This window comes from Tiliqua scincoides, chromosome 5 (assembly GCF_035046505.1).
Source record: "Tiliqua scincoides isolate rTilSci1 chromosome 5, rTilSci1.hap2, whole genome shotgun sequence".
Taxonomy (NCBI): Eukaryota; Metazoa; Chordata; class Lepidosauria; order Squamata; family Scincidae; genus Tiliqua; species Tiliqua scincoides.
The window spans coordinates 113172979-113195690 of NC_089825.1; the positions used below are offsets into that span (position 1 = coordinate 113172979).

At 44.6% G+C, this 22712-nt stretch overlaps 2 protein-coding genes across 2 annotated transcripts; both read right to left on the reverse strand.

Annotated features, from left to right (window-relative positions):
• Nucleotides 1-282: 282 nt before the first annotated feature.
• LOC136653206 (vomeronasal type-2 receptor 26-like) lies at nt 283-13604 on the reverse strand. The gene is made up of 8 exons (XM_066630113.1): nt 13535-13604; nt 12665-12753; nt 7448-7563; nt 5761-6052; nt 4823-5665; nt 1963-2190; nt 1489-1615; nt 283-1199 (listed from the first exon to the last, which is right to left on the reverse strand). Exons 1-8 carry the CDS (start codon nt 13602-13604, stop codon nt 283-285), a joined length of 2682 nt encoding a protein of 893 aa, XP_066486210.1.
• Nucleotides 13605-13676: 72 nt separating this feature from the next.
• LOC136653207 (vomeronasal type-2 receptor 26-like) lies at nt 13677-22180 on the reverse strand. The gene is made up of 8 exons (XM_066630114.1): nt 22145-22180; nt 20577-20692; nt 18760-19051; nt 18247-18663; nt 17821-18111; nt 16630-16857; nt 15864-15990; nt 13677-14593 (listed from the first exon to the last, which is right to left on the reverse strand). Exons 1-8 carry the CDS (start codon nt 22178-22180, stop codon nt 13677-13679), a joined length of 2424 nt encoding a protein of 807 aa, XP_066486211.1.
• Between the last annotated feature and the right edge of the window lie 532 nt (nt 22181-22712).

Consider the following 22712-nt stretch of genomic DNA (forward strand, 5'->3'; position numbering starts at 1 on the left):
GATTTTTGGTGGGTGCATGATGTCCATCAGTTCACATCTGGACACAAATATTCTGGTACATGTAGGATTGCATGCAATGTATCCCAGAGCATATATAGTAACAGGATGCCCATATCCAATACTGTGTTTTAAGCATTCAGGATTTTTCAGAGAATCAAATTGTACATTTGACAACAGGGTAACTCTTGTTTATTTGTGAAAGTAGGTGCACAGCTTTTACTCCACAGATAATTCAAGCTAATTATTTAAACTTTCAGGGAAAAGAAAAGATTATCTGCTGGATTAATGTTTTGGTTCCCTGGTTTTCATCCTTGTTAGCTGCTCCCTTTTGTTCAGCTCAGGTCTCAATAAAATGATGAAGCATTTTGGGAAAAAGATGCAACTGAGCAACCCAGCACTGGAGGTTAAGATGGAGAAGATCTCCACAGCCACCATGTATTTCCCTTTAGAACACAGGTAGGCTGGAAAAAAGGACAACCAAACACAGCAAAAGACCAACATGCTGAAAGTGATAAATTTAGCTTCATTGAAAGTGTCTGGCAATTTCCGTGCTAAGAAAGCCACAGTGAGGTTGACAATGGCCAGGAAGCCCATGTAGCCCAAAACACAGTAAAACATGGTCGCTGAGCCCTCGTTGCATTCGACTATGATATTTCCATGTAGAGAGTGCATGTCTGTATCTGGGAATGGAGGTGAAGTACTCAACCAAAGAACACAAATCCCTGCCTGTATAAAGGAGCAAGAAAGGATAACAGTGATTGCCAATTTTTTGCCCACCCATTTTCTCATCCTGGATCCTGGTTTGGTAGCCATGAAAGCCAGAACCACAGTGATGGTTTTGGCCAACACAGAGGACAGGGCCACAGAGAAGATGATGCCAAATGCTGTTTGTCGGAGAAGGCAGGTCACCCTTCTGGGCCTTCCAATGAACAGCAAGGAGCTAAGGAAGCAAAGGAGAAGGGAGATGAGGAGGACATAGGTGAGGCTCTGGTTGTTGGCTCTCACTATAGGAGTGTCCTGGCACTTGACAAAGATTCCAAGTACTAAAGTTGTGATCAGAGACAAAGCAATCGTCAACAAACATAAAATGTTCCCTAAATGGTCCTTATAAGAAAGGAAGCTTACAACCTTGGGAACACATTCATCTTGGACTTTATTGGGATACTGATCTTCTGGACAAAGGACACAGGAATCCATGTCTGTAAAAAAAATAAAAAATGAGAAGCTGGTTAAATTCTTCTAGATTCTGACCAACTTTCAAGGATAAGATTTTAATTTCAAGAGCTGTGATTGGACCTGAAGTGCTTTTTTGGAACGTTTTCAAGATCAAATAAATTTTTAAAAATATTCTACTGCAGTGGCTGCCAAACTGTGATCTGTGGTTCCCCAGGGAGCAGTGGAAATGAGCCAGAGGAGCTGTGGAATCCACACAAAAACTCCTGGACTGGGCCTCATTGGTGTCGCATCTCTGTATGAAAAGATTCCTACCTATCTGGTCAGAGATCATCCCTTCTGGACATGGAGCACAATCATAACAGCAAAACTTTTCTCCCTCCTTCTTTTTCCTGCTGGAGCCAGGAAAGCAGTTGTCATTGCATAAGGAGATGGGTGGCACCTGTTTGTAAGCAGAAAAGGGAGATTCACTTCCAATTGAACAGGCACCTATTCCTTAGTTGATGATTGGGTGGTGGACCATCGATAAGGAATGATGGCATCAGAGAAGTAGCGGCTGTTTGTACTTTGGAAATATTCACCACTGTTCTGAATATGGTGTCATTCGGCTGCTTCAAACATGTCTAAACCTGAAAGCAGAACTCTAATCTTCGCCTGTTCCTCTACCTCCCCTCCCTGCTGAAGCACTGAATTGTGCTGTTGGCCACTGCACATGTTCCATCCTAGTTCGTGTAATAGATTTCCTGCATACACCCACATTTTGAAAAGCACATCTAGGCACCACCTTACCCGATTAAAATGTTGGTGCCATACAATTCTAGCATCGTTAATGGTGAACTCTTTCCCTGAGGAAGCCCACGGATCCAGCCTTCCAACGTTCACTCTAGCAAAAGAGTTATTTGGGAACGTAACCCAATTTGTCAGGTCAAAACCTTCAACTAATTGTCCGTTCTGATCAAAACGTACGGTGTCTCCAGCACTATTGTTGAAAGAGAGGTTCATTAGAAATGGATGGAGCTAGGGAGGAAGAGGAAGAGAAACAAAAAGATGTTGGACTTCTTTACAGTGAAAATAATTAGAAATACATTCATCTGTGTTTCTTTTTCACTACAAATATAGCAGTTTTGCTAGAATTCGGAAATATTTGTCTTTTTGACTATAGCAGGGGTACCCAAACTCTCCAGGAATTGGGAAGTGCTGTGAGTTTCTGCAGGGCAGGGCCAAAGGCAATTAAGTGCCGCTGCACAGGGCAAAAGGGGTTTAAAAAAACAAAACTTACCAGATGCAGTGCTGGCCTCCTGGAGTTTCTGGGGAGCCTTCACACCATTCTGCAGGGCTCCCCAAGCCTTCAAACTTCTGAAAATAGTAAAAAATGGCCATTACCAGTTTCATGACAAACAAAAAGTGACTTTTAAAAACTATTTTCAGCTGTTTCGTAGGTTAGAGGGGTACGCAGGCTCTCTGGACCCTCCAGAAGGCCGGCACACCTCAGGTGAGTTAAAAAAAGAAACACTTTTGCCCTCAGTAGCAAAATCAAGTAGTGTGAGCAAAGCAATCATGTTGTTTCCATCACAATTATCCCATCTCTTAAGGGAGCACAGACAGGGCTTCTCTGACTGAGATGTTGCAACACCCCAGTTTGGGACCTTCTGGACTACAGAATGGCAGAGTCCAAACCAGGAAGGAAATTAAAAAAAACAAAAACAAAAAAAAAACACTCTTGATAATGTTATGGCTAGCAACACATTACCAAATAGATTCACAAATGTGAGTGACTGATGCTCTCAGTGGAATACATTTATGCTCATTTGGATTACACTGACAGCCTAATCCGATCTAAATCCTCATTCAGCCATGCAGTGGCCCTGGTGTGGCTACCTCTGTATTCTTTGGGGGTTTTCTGGCAGCTGGATGTCTCCTAAAGGTAAGGGGCATGTGTCGCCTTGCTCCTGCATAAGACCCAGCAGCTTCTATGGGCCAACTCAGACCTGCGCCAACTCAATCGCTGGTGCAAGTCCACATTTACCAAGGAAGGCGGATGAGGTGCAGGAAGGGGGTCTGGATTTGACATGCACAACTGCTGATCTTGTCCCCTTCCTGGGCCTGAACCTCACTCCTCCTTGCTCCATCGCCATTCTGTTCTGCCCACTCCACCCAGTTCAAGCCCCTCCCCACCTCTCTCCCATCCCCTGTGCAGGCTTTGTTATGTGAAAATCCCCTTTTTCCTTTTTGTGATTTTCTCTCTATATCTGGTTATGTTATTAAAATATCATGCAGGCCAAACCTCACACAGGCTACATTTCCAAAACTCAACTCAAGTCGCAAGGCTCATGTTTACACAACCTCCACCTCCCTGTGGTCACACATTACGGGAGGAAGTCTGGCATCTTAAATCATTGTTTAAGTGTCTCCTACATTACTGTATTCATTGTATTGTTTTAACCCAATCACTGTTTAAGAACTGTATGCAAAAGTGTCTCCTAATCCAATCACTGTTTAAGTACTGTATGCAAACTTGAACTGCCTTCTTGTGTTGCGGATTGTGTAAGCTCCCCCGTCTAGGACACAACCACCACCTCCCTATGGTCACACATTATGGGAGGAGGTCTGGCATCTTAAACATTACTGTATTCATTGTATTGTTTCAACCCAATCACTGTTTAACTGCCTTCTTGGGTTGCTGATTCACTGTATTGTGTAAGTAAGCCAGCCATTGACCCCATTGAATTTTGCTGATAACTGATCCTTTCAATGTTTTACATACTCCAAGCACCCTGCTGGGTGGTAGTAATTAAGCTACAATCCAGCTCAGCTCTGTCTGAAAACCCTTTTTAAGAGAGGGCTTCCTCCCACATGCTCGCTCTGGCTCTCTCTCTCCAAGGACAAACACATGTGTGTTGTGTCAGAGGGTCCTCTTCACAGGACTCTCCCCCCCTGCAACTGCTCTACAGGACAGGTAACTATCTTGCACCTGAAACTCTTTCCCTTCTTCTCCCCCCCCTTTTTCTCCCCTTCTCTCCTTATCTTTAGTTAGCAGCTGGGGTTGGCAGATCAGGGACCCCTAAAATCCTTCCCTACAACCTTTCCCTTTTTCTAATTTCCTCGGATGCACCAAATACTCTTCACATGCAACCACCATGAAAGCTAGGTACATTGGATTCAAGTATTAGAACCAAGAAACATACCCTTATCATTTCTCCATGTGCATTATGTTTACCTTTGTGCTTTTGTAATAAAACTATAATCTTTTATTGAAAGTTGTCTTTCTCCCAGTCTCCTTTCTAAGCAAAAGGGAATTTCTCTGCATTATGCCATCTTGATATCCAGCCTGCGATCCTAAGGTTCCAATAAGGGCAGTGTAATAATTCCCCTAAACAAAACAGCCCTTTTGGTAACAGCTTAGCTGCTTCAGCTGGTCTCTGTGGATCTGCCAGCATGTGGAAGGCTGCATTTGACTCCCAGTCAGGGGCCTGCAGGATGCACCAGCTGTGGCAGCACTGTGAGTGCCACAGAGAAGCCTCTGCCTGCACCACACTAGTTATGCCAGCATGAGAGGGGGATCAGATTTGGCTGTTAAACATTCATCCCTGGGTTACATGCTTCACCTGTTTAAAAAAAAATAGAATTGGATCTTTGGGGATAAAATTACCTGCCATGGCTGAACATTCCGATGCTCGGGCATTGCTCTGTATTTGGCTCTGTGTTCGTATATGGTATGTAAAGCTAGTGCCACAGCATGGAGGGCATTGTAGATATTGTAGCTGTGGCCAGTCATGCTCGTCTCAAATATTGTTTCAGGCAGGCTCTCCAGCTTCTCCTCTCCAGTGCAGGTTTGCTTGCTTTCTTTTTCCACACCAGATGTTTGAAATAAACAGTCAAATGCCTGCTCCCAGAAGTCCTGGATAAAACCATCTTCTTTGGCCCAGGAAGGCTTGATGGTCTGAACGAATTTTTTGAAGCCAACTATCTCATTTGAGTGAATTGTGAAGGATAAAGCACCATGAAATGAGTGGATCTCCCAAGTTCTTTGCACATTCACTGTGATGAAGTCCCAATGGCATGTCACAATCCATACCTTTCCCAGAGGAGGCAATGCAAGTCTATCTAATGCAAGCAGAAATAGTCTCAAAACAGTCATGGATGGAGGTTCTCCATATACAAAGAAGACATTGGCTTTTCTCTTTACAAGAACTGGGTATTTCTCCAATAGCATTATAGACAAACCTAAGAAATCATGCAAGTAAGTTCGTTGTGGTGTTCTTAGGATGAAGGCCTCACAGATGCCATTCTGAGAAAGCAATGGAACCACTGTCTGCAAAAACCTGTCTCCATTGTGTTCATCTGAAGCAAAGAGCCCAACCCACATCCATCGGAAATGCAGGAGTAACTGGACAACACCCATGTATTGAAAATCTTCACTGGGAACCATCTGGTACATGGAAGGATGTGATGTCTTGTCACCCAGTGCTGGAGAAAATGTTCCATATGTGAACTGAAGGGAAATACATTGTTATTTTTCAGGAGGGTTTTGAATGAATTTAAGGTTTCAAATGGTACAAATAATATACTGTCATGAACACTACTTACCTGTGGTAACTTGTAGATTTCTAAAATGGTGGCCATGTTGAAAGAAGAATCAGAAAGAAGAGCCCCAATGACAGCTATCAGAGTGTTCTGGGTGCCACATCTGTAGTTGGGGACAAAGCTATGTTGTGTGGAAAGTAGACTGAGGGTGACCTTGTAAGTCATCTGCACAATTACGTAGTTGTTGAGGATATGGAAACCCAAAGTGATGTTTGGTAAAATGCTGGGATGATTGTTTACCTCTTTGACAGCAAATGCCAAGGCTAAGATATGCTGGTAGTTCTTTGGTATTTCACTGCAATGAGAGTAATTTGAGCATCACATCAACAAACGCCCCACTTTGCATGTTAAAGTTCAAAGTTCATGTCATTCAGGTTCAACAGACACATTGACCCAAAATATTCCCCTTGTGTAAATGGAATAGGTCTGTAAACCCCCTCCCCCACCCCCCACCGCCCCAAAAAAATCCTATCCTGGGCTGGCACAGCTGCATACTATTGGTTGTCTAGGACCAGGCAGTGACGAAGAGTTAAATGAAAAACCTTTTTACTTACCTGCTCTGCTGCACCATAACCCCCAATGGGGTCCACACGAGCTTGTCGAGGCTGGGCCAGTGGCACAGGATATACAGTAGCCTAGCCGGTGGGGGGGGGATAAGTACTGCAGGCGCTGCAAGACACCATGTAAGTGACCCACTTGCAATCAGAGCCATTTGAGGCAGTGGCAGCAATGCCCAGGACGCATTGTCTGGTTCGGCTAGTGTCCGCGCATTGCCATCCCTGCATGGAATGGCTCTGATAGCAGGTGGGAGGGGCTGCTTACACAGTGCAGTGACCACCTGCTGAACTTAATGTTTTGCCCCCTCTGTAGCTATGCTACTAAGGATATTGGCAGCACTGTCAGAAATATCCACCTCTAGTCTGCCCCTGGCGGGCCCCAATCCCTGCCCTGATCCTGCCCCCTGTATAAGGAAAATTCTAATTCTGAGACGTATGAAATTTTCCTCTGAATAATGTACAGTGAGTTTTCTTTTCTCCTTTGCCTCTCCTCATGCAATCACTTTTTAAATTCCTTTGATTCTCTGTATGAAGAGGGAATGGATGACACAGGAAACATGAAATGAAGCCTGCCGGTAGTGTGGATGGATCATTTCCATAAACTGAAACTTCTAATGTAATAAAAGTTACAGTATCTGACACTTAATTATCTGGGTACCACTACTAACTAGCTCAGTGAGCTCAACCATTCTGACATGCAATTTGCCCCGACTCGGCGGAGGACTGAGGAAGCCATTCTGCAGAATTTACAGAATGTATAGGAAATGGAAATACACAGAAGAAATATAAGATGAAAGCAAAAGTTCCCCAACTTGAAAGAAATATCTGAATAAAATTCATCAATGTATATGGCAACAGAGGTGATAATTACAGAGATATAAAAACATGACAGTATTTGAAATGTACAAATACCATTTGAAAAGTTCAATTTTTTGAAACTAAGCAAGAGGACAGAGGTGTGTAGGAAGAGACAGAGAAAGAAGCTCATGGGAATATCAACTCCAAAGCAAGGGAAAACAAATGACTTCTTTTCTCAATTAAAAGGCAATTGCATATCACATCTCTCTCTCTCTCTCTCTCTCTCTCTCTCTCTCTCTCTCTCTCTCTCACTCACTCACTCACTCACTGCTTACACTGGTTCCTCAATCAAAGACTGTGTGGGATCTTCATTGAATAAAGGGGCATCATCGTGGAAATAGAAGACCTGAGAAACAATTCCTCCGACCACAAGGTCACCTGGCTGATAAAACTGATGAGAAACATGGAGGGGATCATATGCAGCACAAATCAGAGCATGTGTCTTGCACACAGTGTGAGGAAGCAGTCCAAGTAATAGGATCGGTAAAGCCACCACCATCCCAACAGTCAGAGCATCCCTCTAGGCACAGATATATTTCTGCCTATAGCATCATCCCAATATAAAAGGGGAATCAAAAAAGGAGGGCATTATAACATTTTGCTTGCCAGATTTGCTTCTTAATAGGTTTTTATAATACCTGCCAGATTTGTTTTTTTTTTTTTCCTAGTAGCATTTGGAAAAGGAAGTAGAAAACCAGTACTCATGCAAATTATAGGGGGAGATAATCACATCCCTAGTACCTTGGCTTTCTACCCATCCAGAAAACAAAATGTATGATCTTTTCTGGAGCCTCAGAACAATTGAAATACACGTTTACTAGTCTGCTAAATAACACAGGCCTACAAAATTGAGGGTCAGGAAAGTTTTTCCCAAACTTTATGGTGGTTTGATATGAATTTGGGGTGCTGATTCAAAAAATGGCATCCATTATACCCTATCACATCTAGTTTTGGAGATATAGTATAGCCCTGCAGTTTTCAAACTCTCTGGGAGTTTGAAACCTGCAGTAAGTCTTTTCAGGGGTGGGGGGGAGGCAGCAGGGGAAGGCAGCGACGTGATCCCCAGGATCGCATCGCTCAGGGGGCTGCAGGGACTGGGGTGCACCCTCCAGTCCTTGCAGCAGCTGTCCCTATGTGTAGGGAGCCCTGTGCGAGCACCTGCAGGGCGCCCCAGGTCAGGGAAAGGGAGAGTGGAGCGATCTGCTCTGCCTCCGCAAAAGCCTCCGCAAAAGTGCACCCAAGCCCCTGCACCCCCCCTGAGCGGCGCGATCCTGCGGATCACGCCGCTGCCTTCCCCGTCTCCTTGCTGTCCCCGCCCCTTAAGGGGGCAGAGGCCAGAACCCACAGGTTGCTCCCCGCACACAGTGATGGCTGCTGCAGTGACTGGAGGGTGCACCCCAGTCCCTGCAGCCCCATCAGAAGGGAAAGCGGAGCGACCGTGCACCGCTTCCAGTTTTGCGGAGCAGGGCGTGATCGCTCCGCTTTCACTTTTCCTGACCTGCACCCAAGCCCTTGCACCCCTCCTGAGCGGCGCGATCCTGTGGATCATGCCACTTCCTTCCTCCTGTCTCCTTGCTGCCCCTGCCCCTTAAGGGGGCAGAGGCCAGAACCTACAGGTTGGGGCGTCACGACACCCCAGTTTGAATACCACTGGTATAGCCTCATTAGTGAAGGGTTCAAGCAGCTTCCTCATGAGGAAGCCATGGTGTAAGCTTCCTCATGAGGAACCTGCTTGAACCATTCACTAAAGAGCCTATGCCATGTCTCCAAAACTGGACATGATAGGACAAAACGGATGCCATTTTTGGAATCAGCACCCCAGATATACCCAGGAATTGGTGTAATGTTTAAGGAAGCAAAATGTGTGTTGGCCTGTGTAATCTGAAGAACAAAGGCCATATGGGCAGGTCTGAGCAGAAGGTGAGCATAACCTCTTGGGTCTGGGCTTCCAGGGGGTCTGGGTCATGACAAAAGAAACTATAGAGCAGTGGTTCTCACACATTTAGCACTGGGAACCACTTTTTAGAATGAGAATCACGCACCGGAAGTGATGTCATGACCGGAAGTGACGTCATCAAGCAGGAACATTGTTAATAATCCTAGGCTGCAATCCTACCCACACTTATCCAGGATTAAGTCTCATTTACTATCATTGTTAAAAGAATATACATAGTAGCTTTTTAAAAGTACAGGTTTGTAACATTTCCCCAAATACAGTCACATACCATGGAAGCATCAAGTCTAATATATTAAAAATAAAATATTGAAATGAATGGGGACCCACCTGAAATTGGTTCATGAGCCACCTGGTGTGTCCTGACCAACAGTTTGAGAAACACTGCTACAGAGTACAAAACAAATGTATTACAAAAATTGGGAATAGGGGGACAGGACAGAGCACTTTCCCTGGCTCAGTGCCAGCTCTCAGTATTCCTCTGTCCATGGGCTGATACATGATTGCTCTATCTTTGATTAATGAAAGGTGCAGCCAAGGTCACTGATTGTAGGAGTGTTCAGACAGGGCCTCTGAGAGGAGTTTCATCAGGGGGTACAAAGTTTCTTTTGGGCCCCGTTGCCAAGGGGGAGGGGTGAAACAGAGTGGGAGAGGGTGGTGACAGGTGATGGCAGAATAGGGGCAGGGAGGGGTGAAACAGGGTGGGGGGAGGGTAGAGACAGCTGGAGAAGTCTTTGGAGCCCAGGTCTACAACCCATGAGGCATTCGTAGCATCCCCAGTCGTAGCAGTGTCCCCAGCATCCCATGCAGGCAACCAGTCTGATAGGAAAACGTAAGATGTCAGGAAATTTCTAGGCCCCCTCCTTTGGCTCCTGTGCTCCCCTTTAGACCCTGGGCCCAGGTACAAATCACCCCCTTTACCCCCCTCTCCTAGGCCCTGTGTTCAGACATTGCCATGAAAGAAAAGAACAGGGTTTGATTACACTTGTTGGTCCCCCTTGCTCACAGTGTGCATCTGGCACAATGCAAAGAACAGCCAACATACATAAAAATGCATGTATATGATTTTCACACATGGTGCTTTGACTGCCTCACCGCACTAGAGTGTACACTTGAAGCAGACTTCCCATAAAAGATCAGTTGAATTGTACTCAAAATTCAATACTGTCCTGGTATCTTCCCTTCTTGGTGCTTCAAGTGTTCCCAGCAATAGTGGGAGGGAACTGAGGTAGGAAAGGAACTGGAGAGAGAGAGTAGAGAAGTGTCTACTAAGGTTCCAACCACAGCAAGAAACTAGGGCAGCGTTGCAGTGGCAGTTTTCTGGAACCTGAATTAGGTCCACGGGCAAGGCATGAGTCCTTCGATAGGTCATCTCACCCATTTGCCATGGGAAGGATAGTCTCTCCTACCATTTGATTCCTGCTAACCAGTGACCCAAGTCATAAGAACAGCCCTGCTGGATCAGGCCAAAGGCCCTGTATCTCACAGTGGCCCACCAAATGCCCCAGGGAGCACACCAGATAATAAGAGACCTGCATCTTGGTGCCATCCCTTGAATGTGGCATTTTGAGGTAAGCCTCCAAGAGAAGGTCAACAGGAAGAGGAGATCTTCCTTGCCTTTGGAGTTCTTTATGGATTATTGTGGGGAGAAAAGAGAAGCACTTTATGACTTGGGTGCCTTCAGGAAAAAAAGCAGCATAAAAAGCAAAGAAAATACAAATAGGGGAACTGGTATACAGGAGACGTAGATCTGATCTCTTCAAAAATTAGAAACCAAGATTGTCATGAGCAGGTAAGAATCTAGGCCTGGGTCTGTGTCCAACTTAGAAACTTACAACTGTCCCTCCACAGCTGTTGTGAATGATGATAACTGACAGTGCTATCTGCTCCGTGGTAGCCAAGAGGACCAGCATAGAGATAACGAAGCAGCATGGCCAGACTTTCAAGCTCATCAAGGAGATTGGTACCAGCTGCAGGGTTTCTGACTGGGTGAGAACAAGCGACTGAGGACAAATATGATATCTGGGGAAGAGGATTGCACTGCTCAGTGGTCCTGCCTCTGCTCACTAAACGCAGTTGACATCTGTTGCCTGACAATTCTTGCACTTAGATTAACTGTGCAAACTCCATCTAGGTCTGTGCCATGTCCACTAAGACTGAGTGTTGGGAGAGTTAGAATAATAATAATAATAATAATAATAATAATAATAATAATAATAATAATAATAATAATAATAATAATAATAATAATAACTTTATTTCTACCCCGCCTTTCTCCCCGAAGGGACTCAAACAGACAAAAGAAAGTATTTCTTTGCCCAGTGTGTGAGTGATCTGTGGAACTCCTTGCCACAGGATGTGGTGATGGTGTTTGGCCTAAATGTCTTTAAAAGCAGATTGAACTGAGTTCCGGAGGAAAAGTTCCTCACAAGTTACAAGCCATGGTAGGTATATGCAACCTTCTGTTGTTAGAAGTAGACTACCTCTGAATGTCAGATGTAAGGGGGTGTGCTCCCTGAGGCTTCTGGTGGGCCACTGTGAGATAAAGGAAGCTGGACTAGATGAGCCCTTGGCCTGATCCAGCGGGGCTCTTCTTGTGTTCTTAACCAAAGCTACACCCTGAAGCTCTCTAACTTGAAATAAACAAAGTCATTAGTGGAGCAAATTGCCCAGCCCCAGCTATCCTAAACAGAGCTGGTTTAGATTCACTGAACCCATGATTCTTCGGTTGACTGAGCTGACATAAAGATATGCTTCACTGAGACATAATCAAATAAATCAAGGATTTAACATTTTATTTTATTCCTAGGAATTTCACACATATTTGTATTTTTTGCATTTTTCAGTTGACCAGCATGAAGGAAGAAATTTGCAGCTTGAACCAAGAATGTTCATGTGAAAGGACATCTTTCTGAATCCAAAGACCTTCCCCTGGGTAGTAAACATTACTTCTGAGTAAAAATGCATAGGTTAACGTTCTACTAGAATTTTTTATGTATGTCTGGATAGTCTTCAATCCCATCTTTTTATACCTTTGAAATTAGAGCAATCAACTCAAAGAGTCTAAGATGAAGCAAGTGAGATCTTTAGCACAGCCTGCATTCAACTGTGGTGGTGGTGGGGCAATAGGTCAGCCAGCAGGAGTCATGTAAAATATTTCTTACTGATCCCTGGTAGGTTTCCTGAACACCTCTGAGTCTCCTCACAGCTATGCCCACAGTTTTGTTAATGTAAGTCCAAAGAAGAAAATGGGGTGGGGCAACCTGGGAAAGAGAGGATAAAATCCTGGTGCATGCTGGTGCTGCTGAGATCCACACCCCTCCCCAGCCCCTGCTGTCCCCTGATCTGCCCCCAAACTCCCCTACCTTCCCATGACACACCTCCACTGCTAGATTACCGGTTTGAATGGAGAATTCAGAAGCCACGACTACATGAGCCACTCTGCTGCCCATTTGTGGCAAGTGTCCAGAAGCATGAGACAGTAGCCCAGCTTTTGTGCCACAGGAAAGCATCCTCTGACAACACAGGGAGACCATACGATTAGGCCCTGAGTTGAATTGTCGTCGTCGTCGTCGTCTTCTTCTTCGTCGTCGTCTTCTTCTTCTTCTTCTTCTATTTTCCTGGTTCCTTTGCATGAACATTTTCATCCATGTTGAAATCCTTCAATAAACCTTACAGGATATTTTCTGGACTGCCCATCTCTTGTGAATCAGCTTTAGTTAGTTGGGCTGATTTTTGGTGGGTGCATCATGTCCATCAGTTTCCATCTCGACACAAATATTCTGGTACATGTAGGACGGCATGCAGTGTATCCCAGCGCATGTATGGTAACAGGAAGCCCATACCCAAGAGTGCAGTGGTTCTCAAACTGGTGGGTTGTGACCCTCCAGTTCTTATAAAGGTTCCCCCATCCCTTTTAGGAGCGAGGGAAGGGGAGTGGCAGGGAAGTGATCCCCTGGATCATGCCTGTATAGGGGGCGAGGGGGCGCTCGTACTTTATGAAAGTAGGGCTGTAGCAGGCTGCAGGAGGTGCGGGGAGCCCTGCACAGCCCTCTACAGTGCTCCATGAGGCTTGAAACAGTCAGAGAGAGTGGGTACAAAGCACTTCCATTTTGCAGGAGGTGCTTTGCACCTGCTGTTACAGAATGTTCCAAGCCTTGGGGAGCACTACGGAGGGCTGCGCAGGGCTTCCAGCACCTCCTGCAGCCTGCTGCAGCCCTATATCTTTCCAAGTAAGTCAAAAGCACCCCCCTTCACTCCCCATAGCGACGCAACCCTGGGGATCGCGTCACTGCCGTAGCCCCTCCTCCACAAGAACTTGCTGAGGAAGTAAAGCTCCTCAAAGTTTGAGAACCGCTGCAATGGAGTGTTTTAAGCATTCAGGATTTTTCAAACATTCAAATTGTACGTTTGACAACAGGGTAACTCTTGTTTATTTGTGAAAGTAGGCCCACATAGACACATATTTTACTCCACATGTTTCACTCCACAGATAATTCAAACTAAATATTTAAACTTTCGGGGGGGGGGGGAGGAGATTATCTGCTGGATTAATGTTGTGGTTCCCTGGTTTTCATCCTTGTTAGCTGCTCCCTTTTGTTCAGCTCAGGTCTCAATAAAATGATGAAGCATTTTGGGAAAAAGATGCAGCTGAGCAACCCAGCACTGGAGGTTAAGATGGAGAAGATCTCCACAGCCACCATGTACTTCCCTTTAGAGCACAGGTAGGCTGGAAAAAAGGACAACCAAACACAGCAAAAGACCAACATGCTGAAAGTGATAAATTTAGCTTCATTGAAAGTGTCTGGCAATTTCCGTGCTAAGAAAGCCACAGTGAGGTTGACAATGGCCAGGAAGCCCATGTAGCCCAAAACACAGTAAAACATGGTCGCTGAGCCCTCGTTGCATTCGACTATGATATTTCCATGTAGAGAGTGCATGTCTGTATCTGGGAATGGAGGTGAAGTACTCAACCAAAGAACACAAATCCCTACCTGTATAAAGGAGCAAGAAAGGATAACAGTGATTGCCAATTTTTTGCCTACCCATTTTCTCATCCTGGATCCTGGTTTGGTAGCCATGAAAGCCAGAACCACAGTGATGGCTTTGGCCAACACAGAGGACAGTGCCACAGAGAAGATGGTGCCAAATGCTGTTTGACGGAGAAGGCAGGTCACCCTTCTGGGCCTTCCAATGAACAGCAAGGAGCAGAGGAAGCAAAGGAGAAGGGAGATGAGGAGGACGTAGGTGAGGCTCTGGTTGTTGGCTCTCACTATAGGAGTGTCCTGGCACTTGACAAAGATCCCAAGTACTAAAGTTGTGATCAGAGACAAAGCAATTGTCAACAAAGCTAGAATGTTCCCTAAGAGTTCCGCATAAGAAAGGAAGCTTACAAGCTTGGGAAGACATTCATCTTGGGCTTTGTTGGGATACTGATCTTCTGGACACAGGACACAGGAATTCAAGTCTATTTAAAAAAACACAACAGCACTTAAAGATGGAGAAGCTGATTCAGTTTCTGTGTATTCTGACCAACTTTCAAGGATAAGACTTGGGCAGCCCCATTCTCAGTTGGGTTGGCACAGCCAGGCCACACAGCCTGAGTTGCCTCTAATGAACTTTAGGAGGTGACTTATCCTGAGTAAAGACCCATCCATTTCTATGGGGCTTCACGAATCAGTGCCTGCTATATAACTCATTGAGGTTACTCGGCCCGGGAATGGGTATTAGGATGAATGCACCCCCTCCTAAGCCTGATCCTCCCCCTGTTCCATTCTTCCCCACCCAGAAATGCCCCCTTCCTGCCTTCAGTATGCTCTCCCACCATTTCCCCCCACCCCCTGTGCTACCCAGCACAAACCTACCTGTGCTGGTTGGCCCAGAGTCAGGATCCGCCACTGCTGAGCCATGTGAGCCTCTGGGCTGTGGCCTTATGGTACATTTGTGGCACTCTGAGTCAGTGTAGGGATGGCTTTACTGGCTCAACACTCACTTAGGATTGCTCTGAAAGGGCACAAGCCTAACCTGGTCTACTCAGAAGTAAGTCCTATTTTGTTCAATGGGGCTTACGCTCAGGAAAGTGTGGTTAGGACTGCAGCCTATGTTCCAAAGCTGTGATTATTGGACCAGAAATCTTAGGAACTTTTTCAAGATCAAATAAATGTTTAGAAACATACAATGGTCTGGAATTTTCTTCCAGCACCCAAGATCACTTTGGCCAGTAGAAAGGTGGACATTTTTTATTATTATTTTACTACCTCAAGAAGCAAGTGAAAGAAATCGCGTCTCTTTCTTTTTATGTTTTTTGAGTGATATAATATTTCATGTGTAATCTCTTATGTTTTTTCTTTCCCAATTACAGGACTGGAACTGTCATGATGAATATGGTCCCATAGTGGAGATGACTGCATTGGGGGGTGGGGGGGGGGAGAGAGAGAGAGAGATAGAGAAGCAGGTAATTTACTGAACTACTTAGGAAATCCTAAATTACCACACTGAGAGCTTTCGCAGAAAAACAGTTAAAATACAAATGCTCCCATTTTAATCTCTCCTAAACAGAGCATATTGTTCAGACATGTGCATGTTCACTTTTCTGTAAATCAACAGTATGTTTGTTTCCCTGCATTATTTGAGTCTTCTTTATTTTGGCACTTTGTTGTGATGATCAAGCAACAGCCTACGGTTCTCATTTCCCGGTATGGAAAACACGTTGTATCTCTATATGGTACAGTTCCTACCTATCTGGTCAGAGATCATCCTTTCTGGACATGGAGCACAATTGTAGCAGCAAAACTTTTCTCCTTCCTTCTTTTTCCTGCTGGAGCCAGGAGAGCAGTTGTCATTGCACACGGAAACTGGAACCACCTGTTCATGACCAGAAATGGAAATTCACTTCCATGTGAACACGTACCTATTCCTGAGTTGCTTTTCAGGTGGTGGTCCACTGATAAGGAATGATGACATCAGAGAAATACGGGCTGTTTGACTTTGGAAATGTTCATAATTATTCTGAATACAGGCGTGCGCCACTTGGCAACAGACTGCATAATGATGAACCACATATATGACGGTGGCCAAAGCACAACAAAGAGGTTCTTAATGAGGCAATCGGGTCTCCCAAAACCTGAAGCAGAGTGTCTGTTTACACAACACCCAGGCTCTGAATGCGAAGAAGAGGCAGTCTATCTCTAGTAGCCCGTGCAGCCAGCAAGTGTCTGGCAGGGAGATACACTCTTTACACATCAAAGGCACTAGATTGGGTGGGATGTTTGCTTAACAACCTAACTGCATCACTACAGGGATCTGAAAACATATCCCTGTCATTCTGCTGCTTCAATATGTTCAATTCTGAATACATATCTCTAATCTACACCTGTGCCTTTATCTTCCTTCTCTGCTGAAGCACTGATTTGTGCTGTTGGCCACTGCACCCAATTCTAGTTTGTATAAGAGATTTCCCACGTATGACCACGTTTTGAAAAGCACATCTAGTCACCACCTTACCTGATTAAATCTTTTGTGCCATACAATTCTAGCATCATTAATGGTGAGCTCTTTCCCTGAAGAAGCCCATGGATCCAGCCTTCCAACATTCACTCTAGCAAAAGAGTTATTTGGGAATGTAACCCAGTTTGTCAGGTCAAAGCCTTCAACTAATTGTCCATTCTGGTCAAAATGCACAGTGTCTCCTGCACTGTTTTTGAAAGAGATATTCATTAGAAATGGATGGAGCTAGGGATAAAAGAGGAAAAGAAACAACAAGATGTTGGATATCTTTACAGTGAAACCGAATAATTAGAACTAGATTCATTTGTGTTTCTTTTTTACTGCAAATATAGCAATTAATTCTCCTAGAATTCTGTAATATTTCTCTTTTTGACTACAGAATGGCAGAGTACAACTCAGGAAGGAACAAAAAAGCCACTTTAATCATGTCATAATAATATAATAATAATAATATTAACATAACATATACTTAACATAATAATGTCAAGTTTAATAATGCTGGCAAAGCATTGCCAAATAGATTTTGGTAGATTCAAATACTGAATAGATACCAAATAGTTTCACAAATAGGTCACTAGAAGAATTTTATATCCATTTGGAGATGCTGACGACCAATCCTACCTAAATCCCCACACGGCAATGCAGTGGCGCTGGCATGGCTACCGCTGTATCTCATGGGGCAAAGGGATCATTTGTCCCCTTTCATCAGGGAAAGCTCTGGGTTAAACCCCAGCAGCCACTATGGGTCAACTCGGATCTGTGCCACCTCAATTGCTGGTACATGTCTGTGTTAACCCAGGAAGGTGGATCAGGCTTGAATAGGTGGTTGGGATTTTGCATGTGCCACTGCCGCCTGTCCTTCCACCCTCCACCCCATCACAGCCCCATTCTGCTCCCCCTTCCCCCATTCAACCCCACCCCATACGCCATATAACCCCTTCCCCACCTCACGCCAACTCACTGAGTGAGTCTCCATGAATTTTTGAGCTGTGGGAGGCCACTGTGCCCTCCCAGTCACCAGGCCAGCAGTGGGCACTGGTGCAAGCTGCTTTGTGACTGCTGTACAGCTCCACTGGTGGCATATTAGTTCTGCTGGTGGCAGGAGACGGGGGGAGTAGAATTGGGCCATTAAACATTCATCCCTGGGTTACATTTTCAGTTACTTGAGGAAATAGAGTTAAATATTACTTGCCAAGGCTGAACAATCTGATGCTCTCCATTTACCCTATATTTGGCTCTGTGTTCGTACATGGTATGTAAAGCTAGTGCCACAGCATGGAGGGCATTGTAGATATTGTAGCTGTGGCCAGTCATGCTCATCTCAAATATTGTTTCAGGCAGACTCTCCAGCTTCTCCTCTCCAGTGCAGGTTTGCTTGCTTTCTTCTTCCACACCAGACATTTGAAATAAACAGTCAAATGCCTGCTCCCAGAAGTCCTGGATAAAACCATATTTTTTCGCCCATGAAGGCTTGATGGTCTGAACAAAATTTTTGAAGCCAAATAACTCATTTGAGTGGATTGTGAAGGATAAAGTACCATGAAATGAGTGGATCTCCCAAGTTCTTTGCGCATTCCCTGTGAGGAAGTCCCAATGACATGTCACAATCCATACCTTTCCCAGAGGAGGCAATGCAAGGCCATCTAATGCAAGCAGAAATAGTCTCAAAACATCCATAGATGGAGGTTCTCCATGTACGAAGAAGACATTGGCTTTTCTCTCTACAAGAACTGGATATTTATCCCACAGCATTATAGACAAATCTAATAAATCATACAAGTAAGTTCGTTGGGGTGTTCTTAGGATGAAGGCATCACAAATGCCATTCTGAGAAAGCAATGGAACCACTGTCTGCAAAAACCTGTCCCCGTTGTCATCATCTGAAGCAAAGAGCCCAACCCACGTCCATTGGAAGTGCAGGAGTAACTGGACTACACCCAAGTACTGAAAATCTTCACTGGGAACCATCTGGTACATGGAAGGATGTGATGTCTTGTCACCCAGTGCTGGCGAAAATGTTCCATAGGTGAACTAACAGAGAAATGCATTGTTATTTTTCAGGTGGATTTTGAATGAATTTAAGGTTTCGAATGGTACAAATAATATACTGTCCTGAACATTGCTTACTTGTGGTAACTTGTAGATTTCTAAAATGGTGGCCATGTTGTAAGAAGATTCAGAAAGAAGACCCCCAATGACAGCTATCAGAGTGTTCTGGGTGCCACATCTGTAGTTGGGGACAAATCTATATTGTTTGGAAAGTAGACTGAGGGTGGCCTTGTAAGTCATCTGTGCAGTGAAGCAGTTGTTGAGTATGTAGAAGCCCAAAGTGATGTTTGGTAAAATGCTGGGATGATCATTGACCTCTTTGACAGCAAATGCCAAGGCTAAGATATGCTGGTAGTTCTTTGGCACTGCACTGCAATGAGAGTAATGTGAGCATCACATCAACAAACACATAAACACCACATGTTGCATGTCAAAGATCAAAATTCATGTCATTCACATTCAACAGCAACACTGACCCAAAATATTCCCTTTTGTAAATGGAATAGGACTATAACCGCCTCTCCTACCCTATCCTGGGCTGTCCCACAGTAGCTGTGGCACAGGTGATGCTCTGCTGCATGCTATGGGCTGGCCAGGGAGCAGGGAGTGATGAAGAGGGAAGTGAAAATCTTTTTTATTTACCTTCTCTGCTGCATCATGATCCCTGATCCCTGATCACTCAGATCTGTGCCAGTACTCTGACTGGCATAAATCTAAATGAGTCCAAGGGGGCATGTTGAGACTGGGCCAGTGGCATACGATATCGGCAGTGCTGCAGTTGCCAATATCCAGCACCAGCTTTCCTTCGGCATGCCCCTGGCTTGTCCCAACTCCCCCTTCCCCCAATCAATCAATCAATCAATCAATCAATCAATCAATCAATCAATCAATCAATAGTACCTTTATTGGCATTTAAGAAAGTAAATGAGATTACAACAATCTTCCCCTCAATCCTTCCTGTGAACTCTGCACAAGGCAGATTCTAATGTTGATGTATATGATAAGCTGTTCTGAATAATATGCAGTGTGTTTTTTCCCCATTTCCTCTCATCATATTGTAATGCAATTTTTTAAAATTCCTGTGAATCTAATTTGAAGAGGGAATGAGTGACACAGGGAAAATGAAATAGATGTGCACAGTTGGTACGGATGGATTATTTCCATAAACTAAAACTTCTAACGTAGTAAAAGTTGCAGTATCTGGTGCTTAATTATTTGGAAAATTATACTTAATTGTGTATTAGTATTAACCAGCTCAGTGAGCTCAGTCTTTCTGACTTCCAGTTTGCCCCCAAAGTGGCTGACATCTGTGGAAGCCATTCAGGAGCATTCAGAACTTATAACAAATGGAAATACACAAAAACAATATAGAATTAAGACAAGTTCCCCTTTGAAAGAAATACTGTTACCCTGCACATGCCTGGTCTTGTCCGATCTCGGAAGCTAAGCAGGGTCAGGCCTGGTTAGTACTTGGATGGGAGACGGCCTGGGAATACCAGGTGCTTTAGGCTTATACCATAGTCTTTTGAGACTGAAGGTTGCCAACCAATGCATGAATGTAGATGGCAACAGTGGTGATAATTACAGAGAAAACAGAACATTATAGTACTTTGCAAAGTATAATTCAATTTATTGAAACTAAAACAAGAGGACAGAGGTGTGTAGGACGAGACAAAGAAGGAAGCTCAAATTGGTGATGGACTGCAAGATGAGCAACTCTGGCTTGTCAGAAAATTCACAGGAATATCAACTCCAAAGCAAGGCAAATCAAATGTAGGAAAAGTAATCTGTTTTCTTTTCTCAGTTATAAACAATACAATTGCATGTTGCATCAACAATAATACCCCCCCACACACACACACACATACACAAAGACAGACAGACAGACCCCTTACACTGGTTCTTCGATCAATAACTGTGTGGGATCTTTGTTGAACAAAGGGGCATCATTGTGGAAGTAGAAGACCTGAGAGACAATTCCTCCGACAACAAGGTCACCTGGCTGATAAAACTGATGAGAAACATGGAGGGAATCGTATGCAGCACAAATCAGAGCGTGTGTCTTGCACACAGTGTGAGGAAGCAGTCCAAGTAATAGGACCAGTAAAGCAACCATCCCAATACTCAATCCATCTCTACAGGTGCAGAATTCAATACTTCTGCCCATAGCATCAACATAAAATGGAAACCAACAGTACAAAAGATGGGTTCCTGCTGGACAGATTTGCTTCTGAACCAGTGAGGTTTTTATAATACCTTTCAGATTTGTTTATTATTAATTTTTCCTAGCAGCATATGGAAAAGGGAGGAGAAAACCTGTACTTATGAAAATTATAAGGGAGATAATCACATCCCTAGAGTGTTGGCCTTCCAGCCATAGAACAAACAAGATGCACAATCTTTTTGAGGTGTCAGAGCAATCCATTGGGGGGGGGGGCATATCTATCGATCCTGTATCTGTGGATTCACTTTTCTATGGATCCAGTCCATTGGTACCCCTTGCACATCCCCTCACCTCCAGTAGGTCCTCTCTCCTACCATGTGATTCCTCCTAACCAGTGACCCAAGACTCCTAGAGAAGGTCACATGGAAGAGATCTTCCTTGCCCATGGAGTTCTTGATGGATTAGTGTGCTTTGGGAAGAAAAGAGGAGCTCTTTATGGATTGGGTGCCTTCAGGAAACAAGCAGGATAAAAAACAAATAAAAATATAGAAGCTGGTACTTTGGAGGCCTGGATCTGATCTCTGTTCAAAAAGGATAGTCTTAGATGCAGCACCACACACTGCAGGCACTTAGCGAAGCAAACAATAGAAGCAGGCAAGAAGCTTACATTCAATCACAGGTGGCTGCGCATATGGGCTGGCAGGCAGGCCACCATCCATTGGTGAAAAGGGAAGGCAGCCGTGGTGTGAGGGGTGGGAGATACAGAGGTGGGAGGGGGAGGTATGGGGGAATTTCTGGGTGAGCAGGAGGAGTAATGAGGAAGGCGGTTTTAGTAGAAGGAGTGTGTGACTAAATCCTATACCTCTCCCTCTCTGCTGCCTTTACACACCACAGTCCTGAGCCAGCAAAATAGCTGGCACAGGTCTGAGGAAAACCATATGGACTGTGGGAACTTTCCTCAGGGCAAGTGAATAAACGTTCACTTGCACCAACATATCAAACTGTTCCCCCCCACCACAGGATGCATTGTGTGCTCCCTGGGTGTGCCTGCATCGATGGTGGGTGGGATTTAGGTTAGATTGGTCTGTGATTGCATCTAGTTTGGAGCACTGTAATGTAGTCTACTTATTACTGCCCTTGAAGATTGTTTGGAAACTGCAGTGGAAATGCAGTGAAGAAGGTGCTTTTGGGTGCTCACAGGTGGTCAGTAAATTGCATTGTCTTCTGGTGTGTTTCTGGGCAGAATTCAAGGTGCTGATTATGACCTAGGAAGCCCTACGTGGCTTGGGACTTGGGTACCTGATAGACTATTTCAACATTAACCTGTTTGCTCATCGTGCTTATCATCAGAAGCTCTGCTTCACATCCCACAGCCAACAGTTGGGGAGATGCAAGATGGTGTTTTCAGTGGCAGGCTCTGAGCATGGAAGACTCAGTGGACCCCAGTGCTTCCTACCTCCAAGCGAGGTGCAAAACCATTTCATTGCCTTACACTTTTTCTTGAGCTCTTTTTAGTTCTTGTTTTTATCTGCTCGGTATGCATTTTGTTGCATGCCACTCTGTTGTGATAAGAACATAAGAAGACACCCGCTGGATGAGACACAGGGCCCATCTAGTCCAGCTTCCTGTGTCTCACAGCAGATGCCTCAGGGAGCACACACAAGACCGCAAGATACTTGCACCTCACTGTCATCTCCCCGCATCTAGCATTCTATTTACACTCACACCCTCCAGCAAAGACACCAGATTGCAATTGGGTTGAACTTGTGCTTCTTTATTAAACACAGTGACCAATTTTTAATGCATGAAACCTACTGAATATGCCTTCCCTCCCTTTCCAGTCTGGGGTAGGCGATTTTGGGTAGGA

What these genes read in the sequence shown, in the direction of transcription:
- LOC136653206 (XM_066630113.1), bottom strand. Translation starts at nt 13,604, where the DNA reads ATGTGGAGTAAAATATGTGTCTATGTGGGCCTACTTTCACAAATAAAC. An exon ending in AAATCTACAAGTTACCACAG is followed by an intron (nt 5,666 to 5,760) that starts GTAAGTAGTGTT and finishes ATTTCCCTTCAG; the next exon opens with TTCACATATGGAACATTTTC. An exon ending in GGCACCAACATTTTAATCGG is followed by an intron (nt 1,616 to 1,962) that starts GTAAGGTGGTGC and finishes GCTTACAAACAG; the next exon opens with GTGCCACCCATCTCCTTATG.
- LOC136653207 (XM_066630114.1), bottom strand. Translation starts at nt 22,180, where the DNA reads ATGAGCAAACAGGTTAATGTTGAAATAGTCTATCAG. An exon ending in GGCACAAAAGATTTAATCAG is followed by an intron (nt 15,991 to 16,629) that starts GTAAGGTGGTGA and finishes GGTCATGAACAG; the next exon opens with GTGGTTCCAGTTTCCGTGTG. An exon ending in GATGATCTCTGACCAGATAG is followed by an intron (nt 14,594 to 15,863) that starts GTAGGAACTGTA and finishes TTTTTTAAATAG; the next exon opens with ACTTGAATTCCTGTGTCCTG.